The 23,673-nt window shown below is 57.2% G+C and overlaps 1 protein-coding gene across 6 annotated transcripts in view; it reads right to left on the reverse strand.

Moving 5' to 3' along the window:
* Positions 1 to 611: 611 nt before the first annotated feature.
* PLA2G6 (phospholipase A2 group VI) overlaps positions 612 to 23,673 on the reverse strand; it is a 49,714-nt gene continuing 26,652 nt past the window's right edge. For 4 of the 6 annotated variants that reach the window (XM_078147330.1, XM_078147327.1, XM_078147329.1 and 1 more), the window contains 15 exons: positions 22,773 to 22,956; positions 18,249 to 18,436; positions 16,612 to 16,708; positions 15,957 to 16,139; positions 12,319 to 12,427; positions 11,767 to 11,808; positions 11,041 to 11,187; positions 7,532 to 7,610; positions 7,286 to 7,449; positions 6,617 to 6,767; positions 4,665 to 4,801; positions 4,189 to 4,343; positions 2,346 to 2,513; positions 1,893 to 1,966; positions 612 to 1,665 (listed from right to left, as the gene is read on the reverse strand). In XM_078147330.1, coding sequence (XP_078003456.1) covers positions 1,521 to 1,665; positions 1,893 to 1,966; positions 2,346 to 2,513; positions 4,189 to 4,343; positions 4,665 to 4,801; positions 6,617 to 6,767; positions 7,286 to 7,449; positions 7,532 to 7,610; positions 11,041 to 11,187; positions 11,767 to 11,808; positions 12,319 to 12,427; positions 15,957 to 16,139; positions 16,612 to 16,708; positions 18,249 to 18,436; positions 22,773 to 22,956 — 2,023 coding nt within the window. In that variant the 3' untranslated portion in view covers positions 612 to 1,520. Of the gene's footprint in view, positions 1,666 to 1,892; positions 1,967 to 2,345; positions 2,514 to 4,188; positions 4,379 to 4,664; positions 4,802 to 6,616; positions 6,768 to 7,285; positions 7,450 to 7,531; positions 7,611 to 11,040; positions 11,188 to 11,766; positions 11,809 to 12,318; positions 12,428 to 15,956; positions 16,140 to 16,611; positions 16,709 to 18,248; positions 18,437 to 22,772; positions 22,957 to 23,673 lie in introns of those variants that run through there. The other 2 variants (XM_020982582.2, XM_078147333.1) reach the window with 2 other exon arrangements.

Here is a 23,673-nt window from a genome sequence, read left to right on the forward strand (position 1 = left end):
CCCAGCCCCTTGCCTCCTGCCCGGCATACCTTCCAGAGGCACCAATGAAGCTGCGCTCAGGACTTACCCGACACACTTGGTGCTCCATTTTCTGGCCCTCACTCCCATGTCCTTATAAACAATGTTGCTTTTGCAAGTTCCACCCCACCTTGGCTAGGACCAGCACATCTACCCCAGCTCCCGAGACAGAAAGAAGGCTCCCTGTTTCCTTGAGTGTGGTTGGGGTCCTCTTCACCTCGGTCTGGGGAAGGAGCAGAGGGCTGGGAGCCCCCTCAGTGCTCCTCATGTTTATCCCTTCCATTTTAGTGATGAGGAAACCTACATGTAGCTGGTTGTCTCCTTTTCTGGCAGACCACCCTCACTCCAATGGACCCATCCTGCCATTCCACATTGCCTTCATTCAATGTGTCCTCAGCGTTAGGAGCGGGGCGCAGAGGGGAAATAAGGCGATGCTTCTTTGGTTCAACCACGAGAAATACTGACTTTTGTACCGTGGGCTGCTCTGGGCCCAAGGTCCCTCCCTCCCAGCTCTAAACGATCCGATCCCAAGATTCAAACCTCTCCTTCCACCCGCAGAGCCACAGGCCAGAGCTCACACCAACACAAGCAGCGTGGGTCTCAAGCCATTTATTTCAGTTTGAGGAGGGGTGGAGGTGGGGGGCCACCCAGCACCCCTCTTCTTGCCCACATCATCTGGGGGGGGTACCGAGGGCCAGGCCCCAAGGAGCAGCTTAGAACATTTCCTTGTTTAAGAACCAAGCCAGTGGAGGAGGGGGGAGGGGAGAAGAAAGTAGGCGACCCAACAGAGGATGGACTTTGAGAGTTTCCTGGGCTGGGGCAGGAGACTGGGGGCAAAGTTGGCTCTGAACTTCCTTCTCGGGGCCCGGTGGATTCTCCCTTGGGGAGGTGAAGTGGAGTCTGGGACTGATGGCAATCTGCAGCCTGGGAGCAGGCGCAAGGGTCTTGTCCCACAGAGCCACTGGCTCCCTGGCATGACAGCTGGGCCCCCGGAGGTGGGGCAGAGAACAGGCTGCTTCCAGGCCTGAGGGCCTCCCCCAGCTCCCCAGGCCCTCCATCCAAGGTCCTAATAAGAAATCCAGCAGATTCCTGTCCAGTTTTCTTGCCAGGAAATCCCCACCCCCGTGGCCCAGCTTGGCAAAGGGTGGCTCTGGAGGGGGGAGGGGCACTAGCTCGGTCCTCTGGGGTCTGTCGCCTGCCGGAGGACGTGGAGGAGGGATAAGGCAGAAGGAGGTTGGTGGCTCAGGCCAACACTTTAAGGCGGTAACAGCAAGAAGCAGGGCCTCCCGCTGGAGGCGTCGAGGCCTCAGGCCAGGAACACCCCAAACCCCTCAGAGGGGTGGGAGAGGACGCCCCTCCAGCCGGCCACACCCTCTGAGCTCCTCCCTTCTGCCTCCTGGCAGGCGGGCTCTCGCGGTCCAAATCCCAGCATCATTCCTCGCCAGGTGTCCGGGGCGGGGCTGGGGCAGGGGCGGGGCCCCCTCCTCCCCCCCCTGCCAGCCTCAGGGGGTCAGCAGCTGCTGGACCAGCTTCTGTAACTGATCGCGCTGCTCGTAGATGTACACCTCGGTCTCCCAGAGGGCGTTCACCAGGACCGCGTCGCTGACCTCGTCCAGCATGATGTCTGCCCCCAGCTGGGGGTTCAGTCTGCCAGAGGAGGGGAGAGCGGTCACTGGCGGGCGGGGGGAGGGGCAGAGGGGCGAGGACTGAGGCTCTGGTGCCCATGATGGGCGGGCATCACTTCAGTGAACCAACGTCCATTAAGGGGCTCCTCTGGGCGGGGCAGGATGGGGCCTGACAGGGCGAAGGGGTCAGATGAGCCAGAAGGGGGCAGGCAGGAAGAAGGCGCTCAGGGCCGAGGGGCCCCTCGGTACCTGAAGTAGTGGATGCCGACCATCTCGCACCACGCTCGGGCCCGGTCCACTGCCCGCCCGTCAGGATCTGTGCACTGCAGCAAAGGGCCTGGTGAGCACCCTGGCACTCAGGCGCCTTCCAGAGCACCCCAAGTCCTACCGACTGACAATGGAGACCTCTGCTCTCGGGCGCACGGGATCAGATGGCGCCAGGCACCCCCTCCCCCACTACCCCAGTGCTGAGAGGTGCAGATGCAATCCCTGCTTCAGTTTCCTGGGTCTAACTGATCTTCTCTGTTAAAAGGGTGGGTGCGATGTTACTGGGCAGTAATGGTGGCAGGAAAAGCCAAAAAGCATCAGTTAAAGCATTTTTAACAAGAGGAAGGGCCAGGAGTATCCCTCTCCCCCCACCCCAGACGTGCCACGCCCTGGCATGCATTCCCCGGCAAAGCCTTTGGCGTGGGGGGTACTCACACAGTCAACCACCATTTTGCCCAGCTCCCTGGCTCCAAAGACAGTGCGGGCCAGTTCCCAGGGGTTGCTGGGGCGGAACACATCCACGCAGCTCACCGGCACCTGCGGGGACTTTCCGGTCCCCAAGGAGACGACCAAGGAGAGCTTCTTTACCTTGTGACTTTGGCCCTGGGGAGATGGGGACGGGGACAGGGTTGGCCAGGGGGCCCTCGACTCACTGGGTGGCTTCTGAGATGGCCCAGAGCTCAGGGAAGGAGGCCTGGCAGAGAGCCAATGTGTGTAGGGAAAACTCGCACCAGGCCCAGGACAGGTAGGGTTTGTAACAACTTGGCCCCACAGCCAAGTGCTGGGGAAGTGAAGGCCCCTGGCTGGCCTGGGAAACAGGCACTTAGGAGCTACAGGCCCAGCCTGGGCCTCCTCTCCTGGAAAGCAGCAGGGATGTGGCTGCTCCCAGGAAGGGCTTTGTAAACCTTGACGTTCCCACTGTTATTACTGGCCATGCTTTACAGAAGACGAAACCGAGGCTCACGTCAGTGAAATGGGGGGGCCCACAGAGACGCAGCTGGGAGTTCTCAGCCCGGCGGAGCAGCATCTACAAGGATGTGGGGCTGCCGCTGGCTCAGAGGCCCACCGCCCTCTGGCTCACCCCACTCCCCTCTCTCACTTTGGGGCCTCAGTTCCTCGGCAGGCCATCCACTCACCCCCTACTCACCCTTCAGACGGAGCAGAAGCATCCTGCCTGGCTCTCTGGCAGTCCTTCAAGCCTCTCCCGCAAAGACCCCCCTCCCCCACAATCCCCCGTGCTCACAGCCCTACCCAGCCCAGCCCATTTCTAACTAAGGCCCACTCTGTCGGCCCCTCGTATGAAGACCCTCCCTCATCCGCAGAAGAGCACAGGACTTGGAGCTGAGAGGAGGCAGCTGGGGCTCTTACGGAGGAGGAAACTGAGGCCCAGCAGGTCTTGATCCCGCTAATGGGCTCCACAGCCCCCCATGGCCTTCTCTCCCTGCCTGGATCCCTGGGTGCATGGAAGGTGCTTCAGAAATGGTGATTGATTGATTCCCTTCCCCCATCCCATGACCCTGCATGAACCCAGCTTCCCGCAGCCCCTCCTTCTCTGGCTCCTGTGGCACAGGAACCACGCCGTGGGAGCCTTGTCTGTGGCGTGGGTGCTGGCCGGGCACCTCCCGAGGCCAATCTTTGGCCTCCCCTCCTACACCCCCCACGTCTGAGCCCAATAAGGACAGACGACGGCTGGCAGGAGAGGCTGTGCCCAGGCCTGGCCAAGAGAGGCTCCCTTCACCACGTGGCAGAACCGCAGTGCCTGCAGAGTGGGAGGGCCCTGAACAGAGAGCCCCTGATGATGAGAGCTCACCAGTGCCTCACGTAGGTGACCTCACCTCTCCCTCAGGAGAGCTCCGAGACCACTGCCATTTCACTGATGAGCAGACCAAGGCCCAGAATGGTTAAACACCTAGCCCAGGGTCACACAGCTGGGAAGCATCCAAGGTGACGACTCCAAGGCCAGGGCATGATCCCCCCCGAGCCTCCATGCAGACTGCGGTGGGGAGCTCACTCCCTCCCCAGGCAGCTCCAGCCCCTTCTGGGTGATTCACCTCCCAGAAACCTTCCCCGTGGGCCCTGGCACTGCCCACTGAGGCTATCTGCCCTTCCCTTAGCTGCCTTCCTGTTGGCGCTCACATCTTCCCGGAGGCCCACCCTCCTCTCCAGGACAAGCCTCCTCCGATGGCCAAGGCCCGGTCCCCCGCCAGTTGGGGCTGCCCAGAGCTGACCCGTTCTGGCACAGGGCAGCGGGGTCCTGGCCAGGCCGGCCGGGACTCACCTTGCGGATCATGTCCTGGTTGTACTCGTGGATCTCAGTCATGGCGTCCAGCGTTGGGTTGTTGGCCAGCAGTCCTCCATCGAGGAAGCGCCCGATGGGCCGGAAGTAGGTGGGGGCCGCCCCACTGCTTCGGGCCGCCCTCCACACCAGCTGGTCTGAGGGAGGCAGAGGGGCGGCTCCAAGGTGAGGCCTGCACCCAGATCCCAGGGCTTAGGACTGTGTGAGTGCGTGCGTGTCTGGGGGAGAGGGAGGAGACCATGCACTGTGAGCCGGAGGGTGACCCTTCCACGGATGAGGGGTCTGGGGCTCCAGGACAGGGCAGGAGAGCCTGAAGCAACCTGCCCTCTCGGCTGCCTTTCCTGAGCAAAAGGGAAGGTGAGGAGGTCATGGTGGGGGTCGCCTGAGCCGGGCTGGCACTGCCCGGTGCCCCTCAACTACCCCCCTCATCCCAACTGGGCTGGGGAACCTTCAGTTACCTTGAGGCTGGGTGAGGGGCAGTAAGTTAGGGTTCTGTGCAAAACGAGGCTCATTTCTGGTCTCAGGGGCATCATAATTGCGGAACAGGTGGAGCTCAGCAGGCTGGCGGTCAGACAGGGTCCCGGTCAGCATCACCCTGGGGGCAGTGAGCCACACAGCTCCGTCAGTGCAAGCACCCGCCATACACCCTGGGAAGACCCTCCCTCCATTCCCCTGCGGCCTCAGCCCAGCTGGACATCCCGAGGCAGCAGGGAACTAACTATGTTATATGGTACTGTGGCAAGTTTGAGAGAGCGTCAGAGCTGGGAGGGGCCTGAGAACAGGGGATGTCAGAGCTGGGAGGGACCTTAGAACAGAGGATGTCAGAGCTAGGAGGGGATTCAGGACAGGGGATATCTGAGCTGGGAAGAGCCTGAGAACAGGGGATGTCAGAGCTGGGAGAGGCCTTAGAACAGGGGATATCAGAGCTAGGAGGGGATTCAGAACAGGGGATGTCTGAGCTGGGAGGGACCTTAGAACAGGGGATGTCAGAGCTGGGAGGGGCCTTAGAACAGGGGATGTCAGAATTGAGGAGGTGGCAGCTAGGTGCAGTGGATAGAGCACCAGCCCTGGATTCAGAAGGACCTGAGTTCAAATACGGCCTCAGACACATAACACCTACTAGCTGTGTGACCCTGGGCAAGTCACTTAACCCCACTGCCTTGCCACACCCCCCACAAAAAAAATCTAAAAAAAAATCAGAATTGAGGGAATTATAAATTCTTATTTAACACTCTCATTTTCATGATGAGATAACCTAGGCCCAAAAAGAAGAAATTACTTGCCCAAGGTCTTCTGTCTTTCCAAGCAGATCAGAAGCTTCTGGAGGGCAAGCACTCTGGCTCTGCTGGCTTTGCACAGTGCCTTGTGCAGACTCTCCCAATAAATGTGTCTCAAGAGGGACGTCCTGGCCCTGTGCGGACCTACATGATCCCACTGAGCTTCCTTCCTCGTCCCCTAACCTGTTCAGCTCCAGCTCAGGGCAGTGGGTTTGAATTGAGCCCAGGGGACTTCTGAGATCAGGCGTTCAGGGAGGGCCCCAGACTTCCCTAGAACCGAGGCAGCACAAGCCTAGCCCCTAGCAAGCCTGTAGCCCTCACAGAAACCAGGCTGCCATGCTGAATTCCACGGATGAAGTGGCACTGAGCGATCATGAAAAGACCTCTATTAACATCACAGGGGAGGCAGCTAGATGGCGCAGTGGATAGAGCACCGGCCCTGGAGTCAGGAGCACCTGAGTTCAAATCTGACCTCAGACACATAACACTCACTAGCTGTGTGACTCTGGGCAAGTCACTTAACCCCAACTGCCTCATTAAAAAAACAAAAACAAACAAACAAAAGAAACCATCACAGGGAGGCAGCTTTGAGGCCAATCAGTAAGAAAATAACAGATTCCTCACTGTGTGACCCTCATCAAGTCACCTCATCTGTCTGTGCCTCAGTTTCCTCACCCAGTAAAATGGGAGGGGGTGGACAAGATGGCCTCTGAGGTCCCTTCCAGCTTGAGAGCTAGTACCTCCTAGTGGGGTACAGTGGATAAAGATCTGGGTCTGGAGTCAGAAAGACCCGAGTTCAAATCCAGCCCCAGACGCTACTGACTAGCTGTGTGCCCCTGGGCAAGGCACTCCATGTCTGTGTCAGTTTCCTCCTTGGAGGCTGCCGTGAAGATCAGAGATGACATGTGTAAAGCACGGAGCACAGTGCTGGCACACAATAGGTGCTCAATAAGGCTTGTTCCCTCCCCCCTTTCATTCTTCTGAGGCCAAGGTTTGAGGACGGAGTTAGTGAATGCGAGCTGGAGGCCGGGGAGCACCACGGCAGATTCTGGGGCCTTGATACAGCTCCCAGGCCCATGCAGCCCGGCCGGGCGGGCCACAGGCGATGGCACCCAGCGGGGGGTGGGCCTTACTTGGGTCTCTTGATGTCCGTCATCTTGGTGTGCTCCCCAAACTCTCTCTTTAGGAACTCCTCCAGCGGCGCCGACTCGTATGGTCTGGAGCCGCGGAACACCTCGTCCTTCATGCGGAAGTACAGGCCGCGCATGTAGGTCATGGACTTGCCTGGGACAAGAGGCCGAGAAGGTCAGCAGCCGCTGCTCAGGCAGGGCCCAGGCAGGGCCGAGCCAGGCCCGACTCTGAAAGACGGGCAGACCGCCAGGGTGTGGGGCGATGAGGGAACTGACTGGGGCTGCGGGGGAGGCATCCTCCCCGGGGTGAGAGGCCGCGTGGTGAGCCGAGTGCAGAGGCAGGAAGTCCCGGACTCCAGACCCACCGTGACCACTGGCTAGCTGCGTGACCCTGGGCAGCTCCCCCCCTCTCTGTGGGCCTCATTCACTAAGTCCTACACGGCCGAGTCTCCCCCTCTATCGGCTCCAGTGGGTGAGTCAGCGAGGCCCATGCCATCCGAAGCCTCTCTCCCGGGTCTCTGTAGCCCAGCACCCAGCATGCTCCCCTGGCTGTAGCGGCGCTGCACACGCTCCTGCGATTGCTGGCCGTTGGTGCAGCGGAATCCCACTGAGCTGAGCCCGGACTGCATCACCCCGGAGGGGCCCCTGCTCCCTCCCCGGCACCCCCCTCACCATGCTGGATGGCGAGGGCCAGGATCCCGCCTGTGCTGGTCCCGGCCACCCAGTCAAAGAGGTCCTTGGTGGGGATGCCCGCGACCTTCTCGATGGCCATGAGCAGCTGAATGAGGATGAGGCCCTTCACTCCTCCTCCGTCCAGACACAGCAGGTGGTCGTGGCTTGAGGGGAGAGGCGGAAATGAGAGGGAGCCTGAGCCCCAGGCCCAGCCTCCCTCCAGGACCCACTCTGCCCCACACTTACGTTCTCCGCTCATCCCTCAGAGAGCTCATGATGAAGTTGGGCTTCCGGGACCTTGAGAGGTGGACAAAGTCCTGCAGCTCTGGGAGGGCACAAAGGGTCGGAGGTCAGGGGTCAGCCCGCCAGGGAGGGCAGGTCGCCTATGGCTCTCTTGGGGGCCTCCTGCCTATATGAGCCACTTTACCTGCGTGGGCCTTAAGCTCCCCATCTGTAAAATGGGGGGCGTGGGCTCCGCGAGCCCTCAGGACACGGTAGCTGGCCAATCCCAGAGGCCAACAGCGCTCTACGAAGATAGGAGGGGCAAAGCAAAGAGGCTCGGAAAAAGCCCCTCCCCCGTCCACCTCTAGGTCTGTGGGATTCTGAGTTGGCAGTGACCTCAGAAACGGCTGAGTCACAGGACTCTAGGTTTGGAGCTGGACAGGACCTTGCCTTTTACAGATTAGGAAACTGAGAACCAGAGAGATGAATGATGTGCCCAAAGTCACCTGGCTACTAAGGCCTGAAGCAGGGTTTAAAGCCAGGTCTTTCTGACTCCAAGGCCAGCTCCCTGTGTCCTAGGCCCACAATGCCTCTCAAGGCACAGAGGCGGGGAGGGACTTGAAAATCCAGAGTTGCCTGACCTGTCACTGCCCCAGGCTGGGTCTTGCTCCACTCACATCCCACCTTCTCTGCAGCTCATCTGCTGCATTCCCTACAGCAGCCTCTAAGTGCAGGGACCACGTGGTTCTTCCTCTGTCTCCCCACTGCTGAACAGGGCATATTTTGGGGTCTGGATTCAGATTTAATCAGTGTGGAGAACTTCCAGTATGAAAGCCCCAGACCTTTGCCTCAGCAGTGTGACAGCTTGGCCAGCCTGATCTGGCCAGTGGGTGTCAGAGGCTGCTCTCCAACATGGGGCTTCCTGCGCCCAGGGGCCCCCTGGGGGAGCTTGCTGCTGGGACCCCAGAGGGGAGCTCGCTGCTGGCCTCCCAACTCTTCCTACTATTTAGGGAGGACGGAGTAACACAGAAGCTTCCCCCCCACACCCCTTGCCGGGCCCTGGCTCATCCTCCCATTGCTACCACAGCCCCTGCCCCACCAAGGTTGCTCTGGAGCCATGCGGCCCTCCCACAGGGGCAGCGGGACAGCGGAGAGGATGCCCCCTGCCTTCTGCTGACCACTGTCCAGGGGGATCTGTCCTACTGTCCTTGGTATCCTAATCTTCCCTCGTCTGCCTCTTGGACCCACACCTGGCTCCACTCATTTCCCACTTGGCCAGAGCAGTAAGGCTGGGGTTCAAGCCCAGACCACAAGCTGTATCTTTGTAAAGAGCCCCAGAGCATTGGTGATTGCCATCAGCTTCATTCTATGGACACAAACAGCAGCATCAGCCCCTCTGCGTGGTTAGCTCCAGCGTCCCCAGCCCCCCAGAGCCCAGCAAGCAGGCCATTCCCTCAGTCGAACCCTGGCGCCCAGAAGTGAGTGCCCTTGGGAGAAAACAGGAGGTGGCTCCTCCATCCTGGCCAGGAGGACCTGGAGCAGGCCCAGGGGCTGAGCACCAGGAGAAAGTGAGATAAAGCTCAGAAGAACCTGTGAGGCTGGAGATGTGGGAGGAGGAGGGAGAGAGGAAAAAGGGGAAGGGGAAGAGGGATGGGGAAGAGAGAGGAGGGAAAGGGGTAGGAAGGATGGGAGGAGGGAGGTGAAGGGAAAGGAAAGAGGGAGGGGGAAAGGGAGGGGGAAAGGGGGAGGAGGAAGGGGGAGAGAGGAAGAAGAGGCAGAAGGAAGGAAAGGGAAGGAGGAAGAGGGAGGAGAGTGAGGGGGAGCACAGGGCTGGCTGACAGCTAGGAGCACAGGATTTAGAGCCATAAGGGAACTTAGATCAAGGCCAACACTTTTTTTTTTCTATGGTAAGGCATCAGGGTTAAGTGACTTGCCCAGGGCCACACAGCCAGTGAATGTTATGTGTCAGAGGCCAGATTTGAACTCAGGTGCTCCTGAATCCAGGGCCGGTGCTCTATCCACTGCGCCACCTAGCTGCCCCCCAACACTTTCTTTTTACAGAGGAAATTAAGGCCTAGAGGGGCTGAAAGACTTGGTCAAGGTCACAAAAAGGAGTAGAGTCAACATTTTCAACTTGATGCTCTGACTTCAAATTTGGCAGAATGAAGGGAAGAGGGAGGGGCATGTGTGTGTGTGTGTGTGTGTACATATGTGTGTGTGTGTATACGTGTGTGTGTGTGTGTGTGTGTGTAGGAGAGAAAGAGGGAGACAGACATACAGACAGAGAGAAGGAGGGAGGAAGGGAGGAAGGGAGAGATAGAGACAGAGAGAAGGAGGGAGGGAAGGAGAGATGGAGGAAGGGAGAGACAGAGACAGAGACAGAGAAAAGAGAAGAGGAGAGGAGAGGAGAGAGAAGAGACAGAGAGAAGGGAGGAGAAAGAAGGAAAGAAAGAAGGAGAGGGAGGGGTAGGGTGGGATGTGCGTGCTAGAGCTAATCCTATGACATGATTGGCCTCCCAGCCTCTCTATGCCCGGATGTTACCAGTCCGCAGCTGGGCCCCAGACCCCTCTGGGGGCAGGGTGGCCATCCGGCCTGGCTTAGTGGCTGCCTGTGAAAGCAAGAGACAAAAAAGGGTGTGTGGGGGCAGTTCTAGGCAGGGCGTGAAGGACGAGAGGAGACGGACTTGTAAGTGTGGCTTGTCCAGGCCTGCGGTCACTGACTACGTGCTGGGTCCATCTCAGCTGATGCCTCCATTGGGGCTCTCAGGAGCCAGGGTCAGCTCTGGTCAGCCCTCCTCCTGGGCCAGGTCAAATGGGCTAACTCCCTCAAGGGTTCCTTAGACTGAGCTAGAACCTGGGACATCTCTCAAATGAGCCTGGGACCAGGGATGTCAAAGGACTTACAACTACAACACACTAGAGATGACTTAGTTCAGCCTCCTGCTTCTACAGAGGAGGAAACTGAGGCACAGGGGAAGGAAGGGCTGGCCTCAGACTGCCCTGAAGGCAAAGAACCGAGAAGCCCTGTGACTCCATGACCCCGTGCTGCCCCAGGCCCCAAGGCAGGCCCAGATCCCCTACAGGTGCCAAATGGCAGTGGCCGCCCAAAGAGTCAGAATGCCCCTACAAGAAGCCAAGGGAGAGCTCGGCTGAGGCAGCCCCTGGCCCCCAGGCGGGCTCTGCTCGGAGGTTTGGGTTGGGATTCCAGCCCGAAGCAGCATCCACCGGGTCTGGCCTCAGAGGAGGCGCTCCTCCTGCCTCCTCTGGTAAGGACATCGGGGGCCCCAGCACCGCCCTCCTTGCCCGTCCACCCCAGGAGCATCCAGGAAGCTCTCTTCCTGTGGGTGTCAGGCCAGGGCACCACATCCCATGGGGATTCGGCCCTAGGCCTCCACCCCCAGGAGGCACCCCACTCCCTCCACCTCAGAGACCGTTCTGGCTCCTTCTGCCTTAGGCTGGCTGACCCTGGAGCCACCTGGAGAAATTGTGGAGAAGGAAAGGAGAGAGAGCAGATGGAGGGAGGAGAGGCCTACCTATCTCGCGCATCGGCATCCGTGGGGGAGGTGGTCTGTCTTGGGAGGAGGTGGAAGGCTGCGAGACCTCCAGGGGCGCCCCAGGGGCTGTGAGGTGGTCAGCCCCTATGGTTTTCAGCAGAGCCAAGAGCGAATTCCTGGTGACCACTGCTCACGGTTCAGGGCCGGGAGGTCGAGCAGCATCGAGACAATGGGCAAGTGAGAGGCTTGTTCCACACCGCATCCCCCGCCCCAGACCCTGGCCTCCTGGGTTTGTGGTGGGGGGGGGGAGTGAGAACCAGGGGGCCTGACCCCAGCAGCTCCATGGGCATCATGGGCCGTCTCAAGACTCCCAGCCTGAAGAGCCTGGCCACAGGAGCTGCCAGAGTGACCACAAGGGGCCAGCGGCAGAACCTGGGCAGGGCCACAACGGGCAACTTTCCCCACTCAGTCCCTCTGGGAATGCCACCTCTCCCCTCAAGCCGAGTGACAGAGCAGAGAGATGACCTGTGGTCCCCCAGGCTCCTTCTTCCTGCTGTTCTCAAAGCCCCTGAATCCCATAGCTCCTTCCAGAGTCAGAAGAGTTCATCCCTAAGGCTCCCAGGTGAGGGAAGGTCTGTTTGTCCCATTTTACAGATAAGGAAAGTGGAGGCCACATCACAAAAAGGGAGCAACCAATCTCTGTCACACCCACCCACCCACCCCCACACACCCCCCACACCCTCTCAGGTTCCTACCCATAGTCACCCTGAATCCTGTGGTCTCTCTCTGACCTGGAATCTTGACCATCTAATGTAAGTGGGTGGAGAGAGAAGTGTACGTGTGATGGGTTGGTCATGGCTTGTGTGGCCCCGGGGGCTCAGCACTCATATGCATGCCACCAGGGCCTGGGCAGTTCCCCTAAGGGTCAGCCTGCTCGAGAGAGGACGGGCCTCTGGGGAGCCCTGGGGGGCGGGGAGGCATGTCTCCCTCCCTACTTGGCTTCTCATTATACATTTTGGATTGACTCTTTCAGTCGGTGCTTTTGGGCTGACAGATGGACATCTGTACTGCTGCCTCCACCCTCAGACTGGAGGCTCCCGAGGGCAGGCACTGTTTTTGCTCTCCTGCGCCCCCTGCACTTAGCAGAATGCCTGGCACATACTAGGTACCTAATCTGCTTGCTGAGGGAAGGAATGAGCCTGCAGGGAGGCCGGGAGAACAGGAAGGCTTTGCCCCAGAGGGAGCCCCCCCAGGCCACAGCCACCAGTGGCTCCGGGCACGCCCTCCTCCTCCTCCCCTTGGGTGATGAGCACCCACCTTTGTGGATCCTCGACGCAATCATGGCAGGCGTCTCTCCAAAGTCATTCGGGGTGTCCACCTCGGCACCAAAGACGATGAGGGCCTTGACCATCTCTATGTTGTCTTTCTGTAAGGAAGGGGGGGTGGCTCAAGAAGGGGATGGCCTCCTGCGCCCCCTTCTAGGCTCGGAGGGGGGAATCTCCCCAGCAGAGGAGCCACTGGACCCTGGGGGGACCTGAGGGGCTGTCAGGGGGAAGGGGCCTCGGCCCATTTCCTCTACCCCCCAGGAATACTAGGCAGGCACGTGGATGGAAGTGAGATGGAGACGGTATGAGGAAGAACGTCCACACGAGCAAAGCTCTCCCACGACTTGGTGGCAGCTCTGAAGGCATCTGAGCTCCCCTCAGGCACTTGGCTTTGCCCCAGCTTTCCCCAGGGGTCATCTTCTCCGATCCTCCCTGGTCGAAAGCCTTCTCTCCCTCCTTAGAGCTCTTCAAGGCCCCGGGTCTGCAGCCTCCTGGGCCTGCTGCACCCTCCCAGATAGATAGCAAGCTCCCTGTGGGCAGGGACACCTGTCAGGGATGTCATGGAGGTATGACCCTTGCTTCAGGGATAGGTCAGACTTGGTGGCCGTGGACGGCCCGTCCCACTCTGGGAGTCCATACATCCGTGCTTCTCCCAGGACAGCAGTTACGGGGCTCTGGCAAGGCCCCCAACAGCAACTCTACGTGGAGCCTTTGGTCGAGGGACCCACAGAAAGCCCTCGCTTTGAGGTGGCCGGGTCCCACAGTGGGCAAAGCACTGGGCCTTGAGACAGGAAGATCCAAGTTCAGGTCCTGCCCCAGACAGGTGACCCTGGTCAAGTCACTTACCCCTTCTCAGCCTCAATTTTCTCATCTGTAAAATGGGGGTCATAATAGCACCTACAGGGCAGGGTTGTTGTGAGGGTCAAATGACTACAGATACAGTGCTTTGCAAACCTTACACTTTATAAATGTGAGCTCTCATTATTAACCCTGGGCAAGGGGAAGAGGTAGAAGGAAAGAGCCTAAAATGTTTGTTATCCTTGCTCCCTACCCCAGCTGGGCCATCCCTGCCTTCTGAAGTCTCCTTCCTCAGCATCGTGGGACATTTTCAAGGTCAAGAAAACAAACCTGAAGCCTAGAGATGGGAAGAATTGACCCTCCACTCCCTCACTCTAGATTTCTTCTAGAACCCAGGGTGTGCCCATCACTTCCTGGGACCTAGAGCAAGAGGGAGGAGGCTGGTCCAGTCACGGGTCTCGTACAGTAGCCTGGATGGCCAAGAGCAAGACCATGACAGGACAGCCCCAACGAGCCCCAGGATCCGTCCTACTCCTGGGCCACCAGCTAACTGTCCTCCCTAACGCCAACCTCTGCTGGTGACCTCAAACACCCACACTTCCCTTGAGAATCCAACACAGATCTGCTCCCAGACTGAATGCGGACCTCATTGGTCTGAGGTGATGGCATCAGCTCTGCCTCTCTAAGAGATGTCAACGCAGCCACATCACTTCCCCTCTGGGTCAGCTTCCTCTTTAAAATGGGGACGATTCCAAATATGCTCTCTAGCTCAGAGGACTGCTACGAGGAGACTGCTCTGTAAACTTCATAGAGCTCTCCAAAAGTAAGCACATGATTACTGTCGTACTTGGAGGAACTGCGACTTAGTGTAGGACGTGGTTTGCTGGCCTTAGTAGCTAGTCTTCTGCAACTTAGTAGCTAGTCTTGGAAAATTACTATGGCTGAAAAATTGATCACCACACAGCCCACCTAGGACTTGGTTTTTCCCATATGAGGTCACTGGGACAAGATACAGAATCTGTCACTGGCCCATGCCTTTCTAGCTTAGTAGGACCTACCAGTATTTGTACTCAATTGGCATAGCTTCTTGAAAACCCAGGGTCATGGATGATGAGGCATCAGAGAAGGACTTACGTGTTGTTATGATGACTCTCCATAAAACAACGGGGTTGGCCTAGGCAATTTATAGAGTTCTTCCCAGCCCTAACATTCTACATTCTAGGACTCCAAGGCCCTTCCCAGCTCAAACACCCTCAACATGCCAGCTCAACACTCAATGCTCTTGTCATCATTTCAGCCAGTGCCGCTCCATGGGGGTGATGACCTCAAAATGGTGGCCATCTGCTGGGAGAACTCCCAGCTCCCTTTATTCATCCACATTTTGGGTCTGACCTAATTCTTGAGATGAAAAAAGACTGAATCTGCCTTTCTCAAACCCATTATGACTTTGTAGACTTCAGTCTCATGAGTTTCTCATCCTTCCAACCTGAAGACAGGGAAGGAGAGGAGAAGGGGGAAAAGGAAGGGAGCAGGCAGCTGGGCCAGAGATGGGGCAGATGAAACGCCTTCTTTTTTAACACCTTTTGGACTCATCTGAGTGGCATGAATGATTGGCACCTTATTATCATATCTGGAAACGCTTGGGAGGTCTAGCTGTGTTCCCATGTTAGCTTATACACAAATGCACTGTAACTTCTGAACTGGAAAGGACCTTGGAGACCAGGCTAAGCTCCTTGATTTTAGAGATGAGGAAATCCACAGAGGCCTGAAGCCTCACTGCCAATCAGTGGCAGAAGAATCTGGACAAACCAAAGTGGCATCGCCTAAAAGGTTTCAAGCTGCACATGCCTTTTTTATCTTTCCATCTGTCACTTGCAATCACCCTGTGAGGTTTCCGGGTGAGAAGGCTGGGGCTCCCAGCAGCGACGGCAGGCACAGGGCTCTGCAGTCCAGCTTTTCCAATTCCAAGGCCAGGCTAGACTTTGGCCTCTCGACTGAGATGCAGGTGTCCTACTCGGGTCAGGCTGGTGCTCTACCCATTACGCCCCACCGCCCCACCTCCTTCACTGTTTATTATGGGTGGGCCTTCTCTCCCACTCCACTGTGTAACTGGGGACTGTGCCACTCTCCTCCTCTGGGCCCCAGCCAAGGCAGTCAGCCAATCCGGCCTCTGGGGAGAAGGCTTTGCGGCCTCACCCCTCCTAAGTCCTTATCACAGGTCTCTCTCCTACACGTGTGGCCTCTCTCCCACTAGAGTGTAAGGCTGCTGGGGGAAAAGGTCCCGTCTAGAACGGGGAGGGAGAGAGGACGCTGGATGAAGTCGTGGTCAGGGGAACGGGGCTCCGGTCCTGGTTTGCTGACCAGCCGGCAGTGGGCAGCACAGGAATCCGGGGGCTGACAGCTTCCCGGGCCTTCAGGGCTCCCTGACGGAGGGGGACCCCTTCGTTTCACTGCATTGATGAGGTACAGACACATTCCAAGGTCTGCCAAGCGCAGGGGGCTAAACGACCAAATCAGGACTCGAACCCAGGTCTTCCAATCCCCGCCCCCACCCCTGAGCCTCAGTTTCCTCCTCGAGAACAATGGGACCTTCTGGCTCCAAAGCGCCGTCTCTGCTTCTATCCATCCCCGCACCAGGCCCTGCGAGCTGCCCTGCCCAGAGCGACCGGCAGGACAGAAAGCACTCCCGCAAGCTGGCCCTGAACCTTCCCCACAACGACCCTGGGGGCCCCCAGCTGGCCCGGGGCAGACCCGAGATTCAAAGCTCTTTCCCCCAGGCTGAACGCTCAGTGACCGGCCCGAGGGAAAGGCCTGGCAGCCTGGCGGCCTCACCAGCATGGCCAGATGCAGCGGTGTGTTGCTGTGCTCCCCGGGGGCCCCGGCATTGGCTCCATGGGTCAGCATCACCATGACGCAGTCGAAGCGGTCCCGCATCACTGCGATGTGCAAGGCCGTGTCCCCCGAGCTGCTGACGCTGTTCACGTCACAGCCCCGGCTCAGCAGCATCCGAGCCATCTGTAGGGGGACAGAGAGGAGGGGGTAGGGCCACGGTGCCCCCACGGCCACCCAGGGGCCCGGATGTCTCCAGGGAGCAGGGGCAGGGGTGACGCCTTCCCCTGCCTTCCTTGTTCCATGCCATGGGTTGCCAAGCTCTCAGCCCTAGGCCGCCCTGCTCCCCAGCCGTCCCCGGCAGTGCCCTCGTGGGGAGAGCGGCCCATTCAGGAACAGCGGGCTCCTCCAAGGCACCACCCTTCCTGCCGAGCAAGCCAGATGCCCCCACTCCTCTCCCATCCTTCCCCTTCTTCCCCCTCTGACCGAGGGACATGGAACTCTACCAACAGAAAGGGGTGTCTGGGCAAGGCCCACGTGGGCAATCACAGCAGAGAGCAGGGCCAGGCTCCCCCCATCACACCCTGCTGGGAGTCCTCGGGTGGGGCAAACGGCCGGACCCTCTCCATGCCTCCCCCTGCCCCCTGCTCCCACCCACCTCTGCGTTCTTGGCCCAGTGGAGAGGGCTGCCTCCATATCGGGGGTCCTTGCTGTGGATCTGGCTGCCGTCCATGTTGATGATCACCTCAGCGCACCTGGGGAGAGAGTGGGCCCCCAGGAGGGGAGGAAGGGGACAGTGAGTGGGTGCTGGGGACGGGGGCCCTGGGTACACAGAGCAGGGGCTCTGCTGCTTCGCAGCCCCCGCAGTCCTGAGCCAGTGGGGCCAGGAGAGCAGGCAGTGTGTCGGGGTGGGTGGGAACTCAGGGGAGACATCTGTAAATGTGACTTTTTACAAATGTTCATCATTTCACGCCAGAAAATTCTGGTTTCCATGGCGTTACGGCAGGCTGTATGTGACAGTGAAAGCTCGCGGCCTACAGTGGACAGTTCTCCAACCTTGCCCAAGGCACCTGGATGCCTTGTCCCAAGTCTATGCCCGTCTCACACCCCTACCCCACCTCCATCCTCTGGTTAGTGGGCACTGAAGGGTAAACAGGATCCATGCTCAGGGCTTCCCAGGCAAAGGGAAGTATGCCAGGTAGTGTGCTAAGCACTCCACAAAGATTTCATCTGAGCTGCACAACCTCAGGAGGCAGGTGCTGTTACTATCCCCATTTTACAGATGAGGAAACTGAGGTGGACAGAGGCGAAGTGACTTGCTCGAGGTCACACAATTAGGCTCAATTTGAACTCAGGCTTCTCTGGCTCCTAGGCCTTCCGAGCTCACCTCAAGTCCTACTGTTTCCAATGCCCTTCCAAGAAGCCGGGGGCATCCTTAGCTACTGCGTGCTCTAAACAGCGGGTTTGTGTTCTGTGTCACTGACTACTTTCTGTGCCTGGTCATCCACTGTTCTCTGCTATTTCACGGTCCAGCCCCCATCCCATCTGCTCAGAATCACAGCACTGGGGGGACCTCAGAGACTGTCCTGGCCAGCCGGGGGCCCAATGCAGGAATCCCCTCTGTCTGGCCTCCATCTGAATAGAGCTGGGCAACACTGGACAGGCCACTGTCCTGCTCTGGGCCTCAGTCTCCCACTCTGTTGCTCAGAGGCCCACCCACATCACCTCCGGGTCTTCCCCTTCTGAGGTAGGTCATGCCACACCAGCCTGTCTGTACATGCCCGTGGCACTTCACATCATGCAGGCATGCTCAATGGAGATGCCCAACAGAGTCCTGCTGAACTGAATCCTGTTCCAGATTAGAGACAGGACATTGTGAGGAAGAGAGCTGAACAGGATCTGGGACACCTTGCTGCGAATGCCGCTCTACAGCTTATTCCCAGGATCCTAGCACCGGAAGGGGCCTGACTCTCATTTTAGAGATGAGGAAAATGAGGCACACAGAGATGAAGGGACCTGTCCGAGGTCTCAGAGGCAGGATTTGAACCCAGGTCCTGTGACTCTAGTCAGTTCTGTTTCTGGTCCTAGGAGCCCAAGGACAAGTCACTTCACGTCTCTGAGATTCAGTTTCCTTGGTGATCAAAGGAAAATCATCTCGGTCCCTCTACCTCTCGGGGTTGTTCTGAGGAAAGTGCTGCCTGGTCAGCTGTACGATGGGGATAATCTCCCTGCATCCCTGGCCTCCCAGGGGGCCTGGGAGGACCCTGGCTCTGCCCAGAAGGGGCCCCTCCTTACCCCCGCTGGCAGAACTTCATGGCCGTGTGGATGGGGTAGCCGTGCTGACCCACAATGTTGCAGCGGGCATTGCAGAGCAGCAGCACGCGGACCATGTCCGGTTTGCCCAGCTGGCAGGCCAGGTGGAGCGGCGTCTGGCCGCGATTGCTGACGTGGTTCAGTCCTGCCGAAGGGTTCTTCCCCAGGAGCTGGTATATCCGAGGATCAGCCAGGGCACAGCCGGGGAACAGAAGAGACAAAGACCCGAAGGCCGTCACGGCACAGCCCGCGCTTGCCTCCTGCCCCGGCTCCAGCTGCCAGCCGCCCATCTTTATCTAGGAAGGGCCCAGGAGGGAGAAGGAAGCTAGGGAAGCTGGACAGCTGTAAGACTGTCATGGGCTGGCGACAGAGATGGCCTGGGTCTGAGTTCTGGCATGACCATGGGCAAGTGACTCCACCCCCTCTCTGCCTCAGTATGGCAGGGATCTTACAGTAGACGCATTGGCAGATGGGGTGAGTGTGCGTGTGTGAGTGTGTATGTATGTGTGTGAATGTGTGTGTGTGTGTGTGCGTGTGAGTGTATGTGAGTGTGTATATATATGTGTGAGTGTGTCTATGTGAGTGCGTATATGTAACTGTGTGAGTGTATCTACGAGAGTGTGTGTAAATGTGTGTGTACCTATGTGAGTGTGTGTATGTGTGAGTGTGCGTGCATGCAAGCGTGAGTGTGTATGTATATGTGTGAGTGTGTGTGAATGAGTGTGTATCTATGTGAGTGTGTGTGTAAATGTGTGTGTACCTATGTGAGTGTTTGAGTGAGAGTGTGTATGAGTGTGTTGTGCATGTGCATGTGTGAGTGTGTATGTATATGTGTGCGTGTCTATGTGAGGGTGTGTGTAAATGTGTGTACCCTGTGTGAGTGTGTGTGCGTGTGCAAGTGTGAGTGCGTATGTATATGTGTGTGTGAATGTGTATGTATGTGAGTGTGTGTAAATGTGTGTACCTATGTGAGTGTGTGTGCACGCATGCAAGTGTATGTGAGTGTGTATGTATATGTGAGTGTGTGTGAATGAGTGTGTATCTATGTGAGTGTGTGTATAAATGTGTGTGTACCTATGTGTGTGTGTGTGTGTGTTGGTGGGAGGAGGGGAAGGGGGAATACTGTACTCTTGCCAACGTGAAAGTTCTAAGTAAACACAGGCATTTATGAATTCCTCATCCCCCCCAGGACGATGACCGAGGGACTCCGACTCGAGCACCGCCAAGGCTCACACTGTGCACGAAGAAGCCGGGAAGGCTGTGTGGGGGGGGGGGCAAGCATGCTGGGCACAGTGTCACTGACATAGACTAGAGACTGCCTGGACAGGAGGGGGGCACAGAAGCTGGAGAGTGCGGGAGCGATGGGAAATTTCCATCATCCAGGCCGTTTCTGAGAAGCTTGACTCTCCTTGACTTACCTTCGTGATACTTTCATCCTTTGAAAGGCAGAAGAACCCCACGAAGAAATTCTCATCTAAATCTGATTCTTATCGTCAGGGGGGAACAGGCTGCTGGGAGTGGAAATGATGGAAACTCTGGGAAAAGCAAGTCCTCCTTTTGGGAGCTGGGGGTGGAGGGGAGGAAGATCTCAAAGGATTCAGAGGAAGGAGCGGTAGGAGAGGACGCAAACCCTACAGAAGAAGTCAGCCCAAGATGAGGAGGGCACGAAAAGCCATCAAGAATCAACTGCTGGACGCACCAGAAAACAATTCTGACGAGAAAGGAAAAGAGGACCCGTCCAAAGAGACGGATGTGGACGCGCAGGATTCCCACCAACCACCCGAGATTTTAAAAAGCCACACAGAGGGTGGAAGCAAAAGCGGGTGACGGAGGACGACCACAGCAGCCTGGCACCACCCGGCCATCAGATCAGCGTTGGGAGGGCCTACGCGCCAAATGAGCCAAGGCCAGCAGGGACGCGAGGTCCACAAAAAGGCCGGCTGAAGCCACCCTAGAGAAAAGCGAAGACTAGACAAAGGGACAGAAGCATCTGCTGCCCTTTGGGATGGGCTTGGGAATAGAAGGCAAAGCTGCTCGGGTCTCTGTTTGCTTTCTTTTCCAAGGAGAATGATGTTTGAACCGCAGAGGGCAGAACAAATACCCAAGATAACGAAGACAGTGATAAAAGATTACCACACTCCCCGGGACAAATGCAGGTCTCCTGGCCCAAGGGAGTGATTACTTTCTTAAGACTAAAAGAACTGAGATGCCATCAGTGATCCTCGAAGGGAGAAAAGGAACTGGAGAACAATGGATAGATCAATGATGGACAGATGGATAGATGGACGGATGGGTGAACGGATGGACAGATGGATGGATGGATGGATGGACAGATGACGGATGGATGGATGGATGGATGACGGATGGATGGATGGACAGATGATGACAGATGGAGATGGATGGAACGGACAGATGACAGACGGATGGATGGATGGATGACGGATGGATGGATGGATGGACAGATGATGGATGGATGGATGGATGACGGATGGATGGATGGACAGATGGATGGACGGATGGATAGATGGATGGATTGATGGATGGATGGACAGACGGACGGACGGATGGATGGACAGATGGGTGGATGGATGGATGGATAGACAGATGGATGGGTAGACAGATGGATGGATGGATGGAATGATGGCTGGCTGGCTGGCTGGATGCTGTCCCAATTACCAAAACAAAGGAGTAGAATAGAGTCCATAAACCATAGGCCAGTGAGCTTGATTTCTATTCCTGGCAAAATGCTATCATGTAATTACTAATTAAAGGGATGGTGGGTGAACAGCTAAAAAGGGAAGCAGTGATCCCAAAGGGCCAGCGGGACTCTGTCAAGAACAGGCCTTCCCTTTCATGAATGGGTGAGCAGAATGGTGGATCAGGGGAACTCAAAAGACACAGAGTTTACCCAAATTCTGGCAAAACGTTTGATAAGTTTCATAGAGAGAGGGGGGCTACACAATACGATGGGATGTTGAGGTGAATCTGAAATTAGGTGAATGGCTGTGAACAGAGAGTCTTTAGCAGTCTGGTATCAGTTCTGAAAGGGCTCTCCAGGGGGTTGGTTTGGTTTTTTTCCCTGCTTGGCCCCAGAGGATAAAAACGGGATCAAATGCTTCGGTTCTATATAAGAAGAAACTTCCCTGATAAAACAGAAGCTGTCTAAAAGTGGATGACGCTGCCTCAGTCATAGTGGTTTCTCACCTCCCTGCTCTACAATCCTCCGACAGTAATGATATTACCGCCATTGATGTAGCCCATTAAAGTTGGCAGAATTCTTTGTCCAGATGCCTCCAGGAAGTCTCTAAACTAAACAGGCCTACTTAGTTCAGAAGTTCTTCACGTGAGGTGGTTTAAGACCCTTCCCCACGCTGTCCGCCCACCTCGGGGTGGGCTATAGGCTGTGAATCCTTCCAAGGATCCTTCCCCTTCTCCCCCTGGTTCACATCTTCTACCCTTGATGATTCTTGTCTATGCCCACTCATGAATCCTCCATAATGGATCCGCCCAACATATCAAAGGCCTAGGACTTCAACCACGACATCGGTAGCACTGACACGCTTGAACGCAGCTCCCGCGGCCCCTCTCTTGTGCCAGACGACCAGCCGTTTTCTTTTCTGAGCCTACATCCCTTACGGGCACTGACTCCGCTACTTGTGAACCCGTGACCATTGGCAAGATGCTACAGCTTCAGCACTCATTGGAGCTCAGTAACACTCAGGGAACTAAGCAGACTGCAGAAAAAGGGCATCGGCTTCCCTGGAGATCTGCAGCCCCCCACCCGTCAGGCACTAATTGGCTTCACTCTGCCCTGGAAACGAGGGGATGGGGGACCCGATGACACCTGGAATATCCTTCCAGGGCTAGTTGTCTGCGAGCCTGCTTTTTTCTTACACGCGCCTGTGTGTCTTCTACATCTGCATGTGTGCATATGCAGACCCCCTGTGATTCTACTGATGTGGGCAGCGCCCTCTGAAGGTGTCCCTACCACCCCTGCAGACCAGCAGCTCTTCCTCACTTGCCTTCTTACAAACTGACCCCTCACTGTCTGGGGCTGGATTTGGCTGTAACGTGAGGTTCAAGGCCGGCTTACAAATAACTGCCCTAAATCTGTCAGGCCCTACTTTGTCCCCAGGTCCCCTTTCCTTCCGGAACGTCCCAAGGGAACACAATTAAAGAGACAGGCGTTCTTTACAACCTTCCTGGCCCAAACCCTGACAGGAGATAAGCAAGGGCCCATGCCCCATCCCAGACTGGTTAAGATCAGAAGGCCAGCAGAACCTTCACATTTCCTCTCAGGGCTGGTACAGATGAGTGGTTTTAGAAGCAGCCAGAGCTCTTTAGCGAGAGGCTTAGGGATCACAAACTGATCTGGGTACCCCAAGAATGAGGCACAGGGCTGGGAATGCCAAAGCCCGAGGGCCAGCACGGAGCCAGCAAAGCACAGAGAAGAACCAAGGAGGCGAGCCCAGTCCCGGGGCCCTGGGAGGCCTCTGCTGTCCTCACCTGAAGCACCTGCGGATTGTCCCCCTGCACGGCGTAGTGGAAGGCGGTCTCCCCATTGTTGTCCGTGACGTCCACGTGGGCGTGGCAATACTGGACTAGCTCCACCAAGCTCTCCCCATCACCCTTTCGGCAGGCCAGGTGCAAGGGGGTGCACCCCTCCTCGTTCTCTGTGCTGTTGGCACAACTGCAGAAGAGGCCAGAGAAGGGGCATGAGTGGGTGCAATGCAAGGGACGGGCGGAGACGAGACAACCTCAAGCCTAACACAGTATCTGCTGGCCGCGGGGCAACTGGGAGGCTTTTGAAGGCTCTGGGCCAACTGTCTCAGAAAAACACAAAGCCTCAATTCCAAACACTTAACAGATTTTTCTAAACCCAAGTTTGGATCGCAATTTGCTTTAAAAAAAAAACAACTTCTCACTCTCAGTTCAAAGAAGCACTGACTCTGAGTTGGAAAGGGCCCCAGAAGGCATCTGGGCCTTGCCTCCCCAACCCCACTCTGTCACCCCAAATCCATTCTACAACACCCCCACCAAACGGTCCTCAGGGATTTGGCTGGAGAGCTCCAGTGTGTGGGGGCAGAACATTTTGTGAGTCTTAAAGCTACACCACCAAAGAGCCTTCCTCCCTCCCTCCTTTCCTTCCTCCCTCCCTCCTCTTCATTCCTCCCTCCCTCCCTTCCTCCCTCTCTCCCTCCTTTCCTTCCTTCCTCCCTCCCTCCCCTCCCTCCCTCCCTTCCTTTCCTTTCTCCCTCCCTCCCTTCCTTTCCTTTCTCCCTCCCTCCCTTCTTTTCCTCCCTCCCTCCCTTCTTCCTCCCAAGGTACTCCAGGCTACTTTCGGCCCCCTCTAAGTGGGAGGAAAGGTTTTCTCAGGCTGACATGAGATCAGACTCTCTGCATTTCC

This window comes from Phascolarctos cinereus, unplaced genomic scaffold (genome assembly GCF_003287225.1).
Source record: "Phascolarctos cinereus isolate Bilbo 61053 unplaced genomic scaffold, phaCin_HiC Scaffold_1;HRSCAF=81, whole genome shotgun sequence".
NCBI classification, from domain to species: Eukaryota; Metazoa; Chordata; class Mammalia; order Diprotodontia; family Phascolarctidae; genus Phascolarctos; species Phascolarctos cinereus.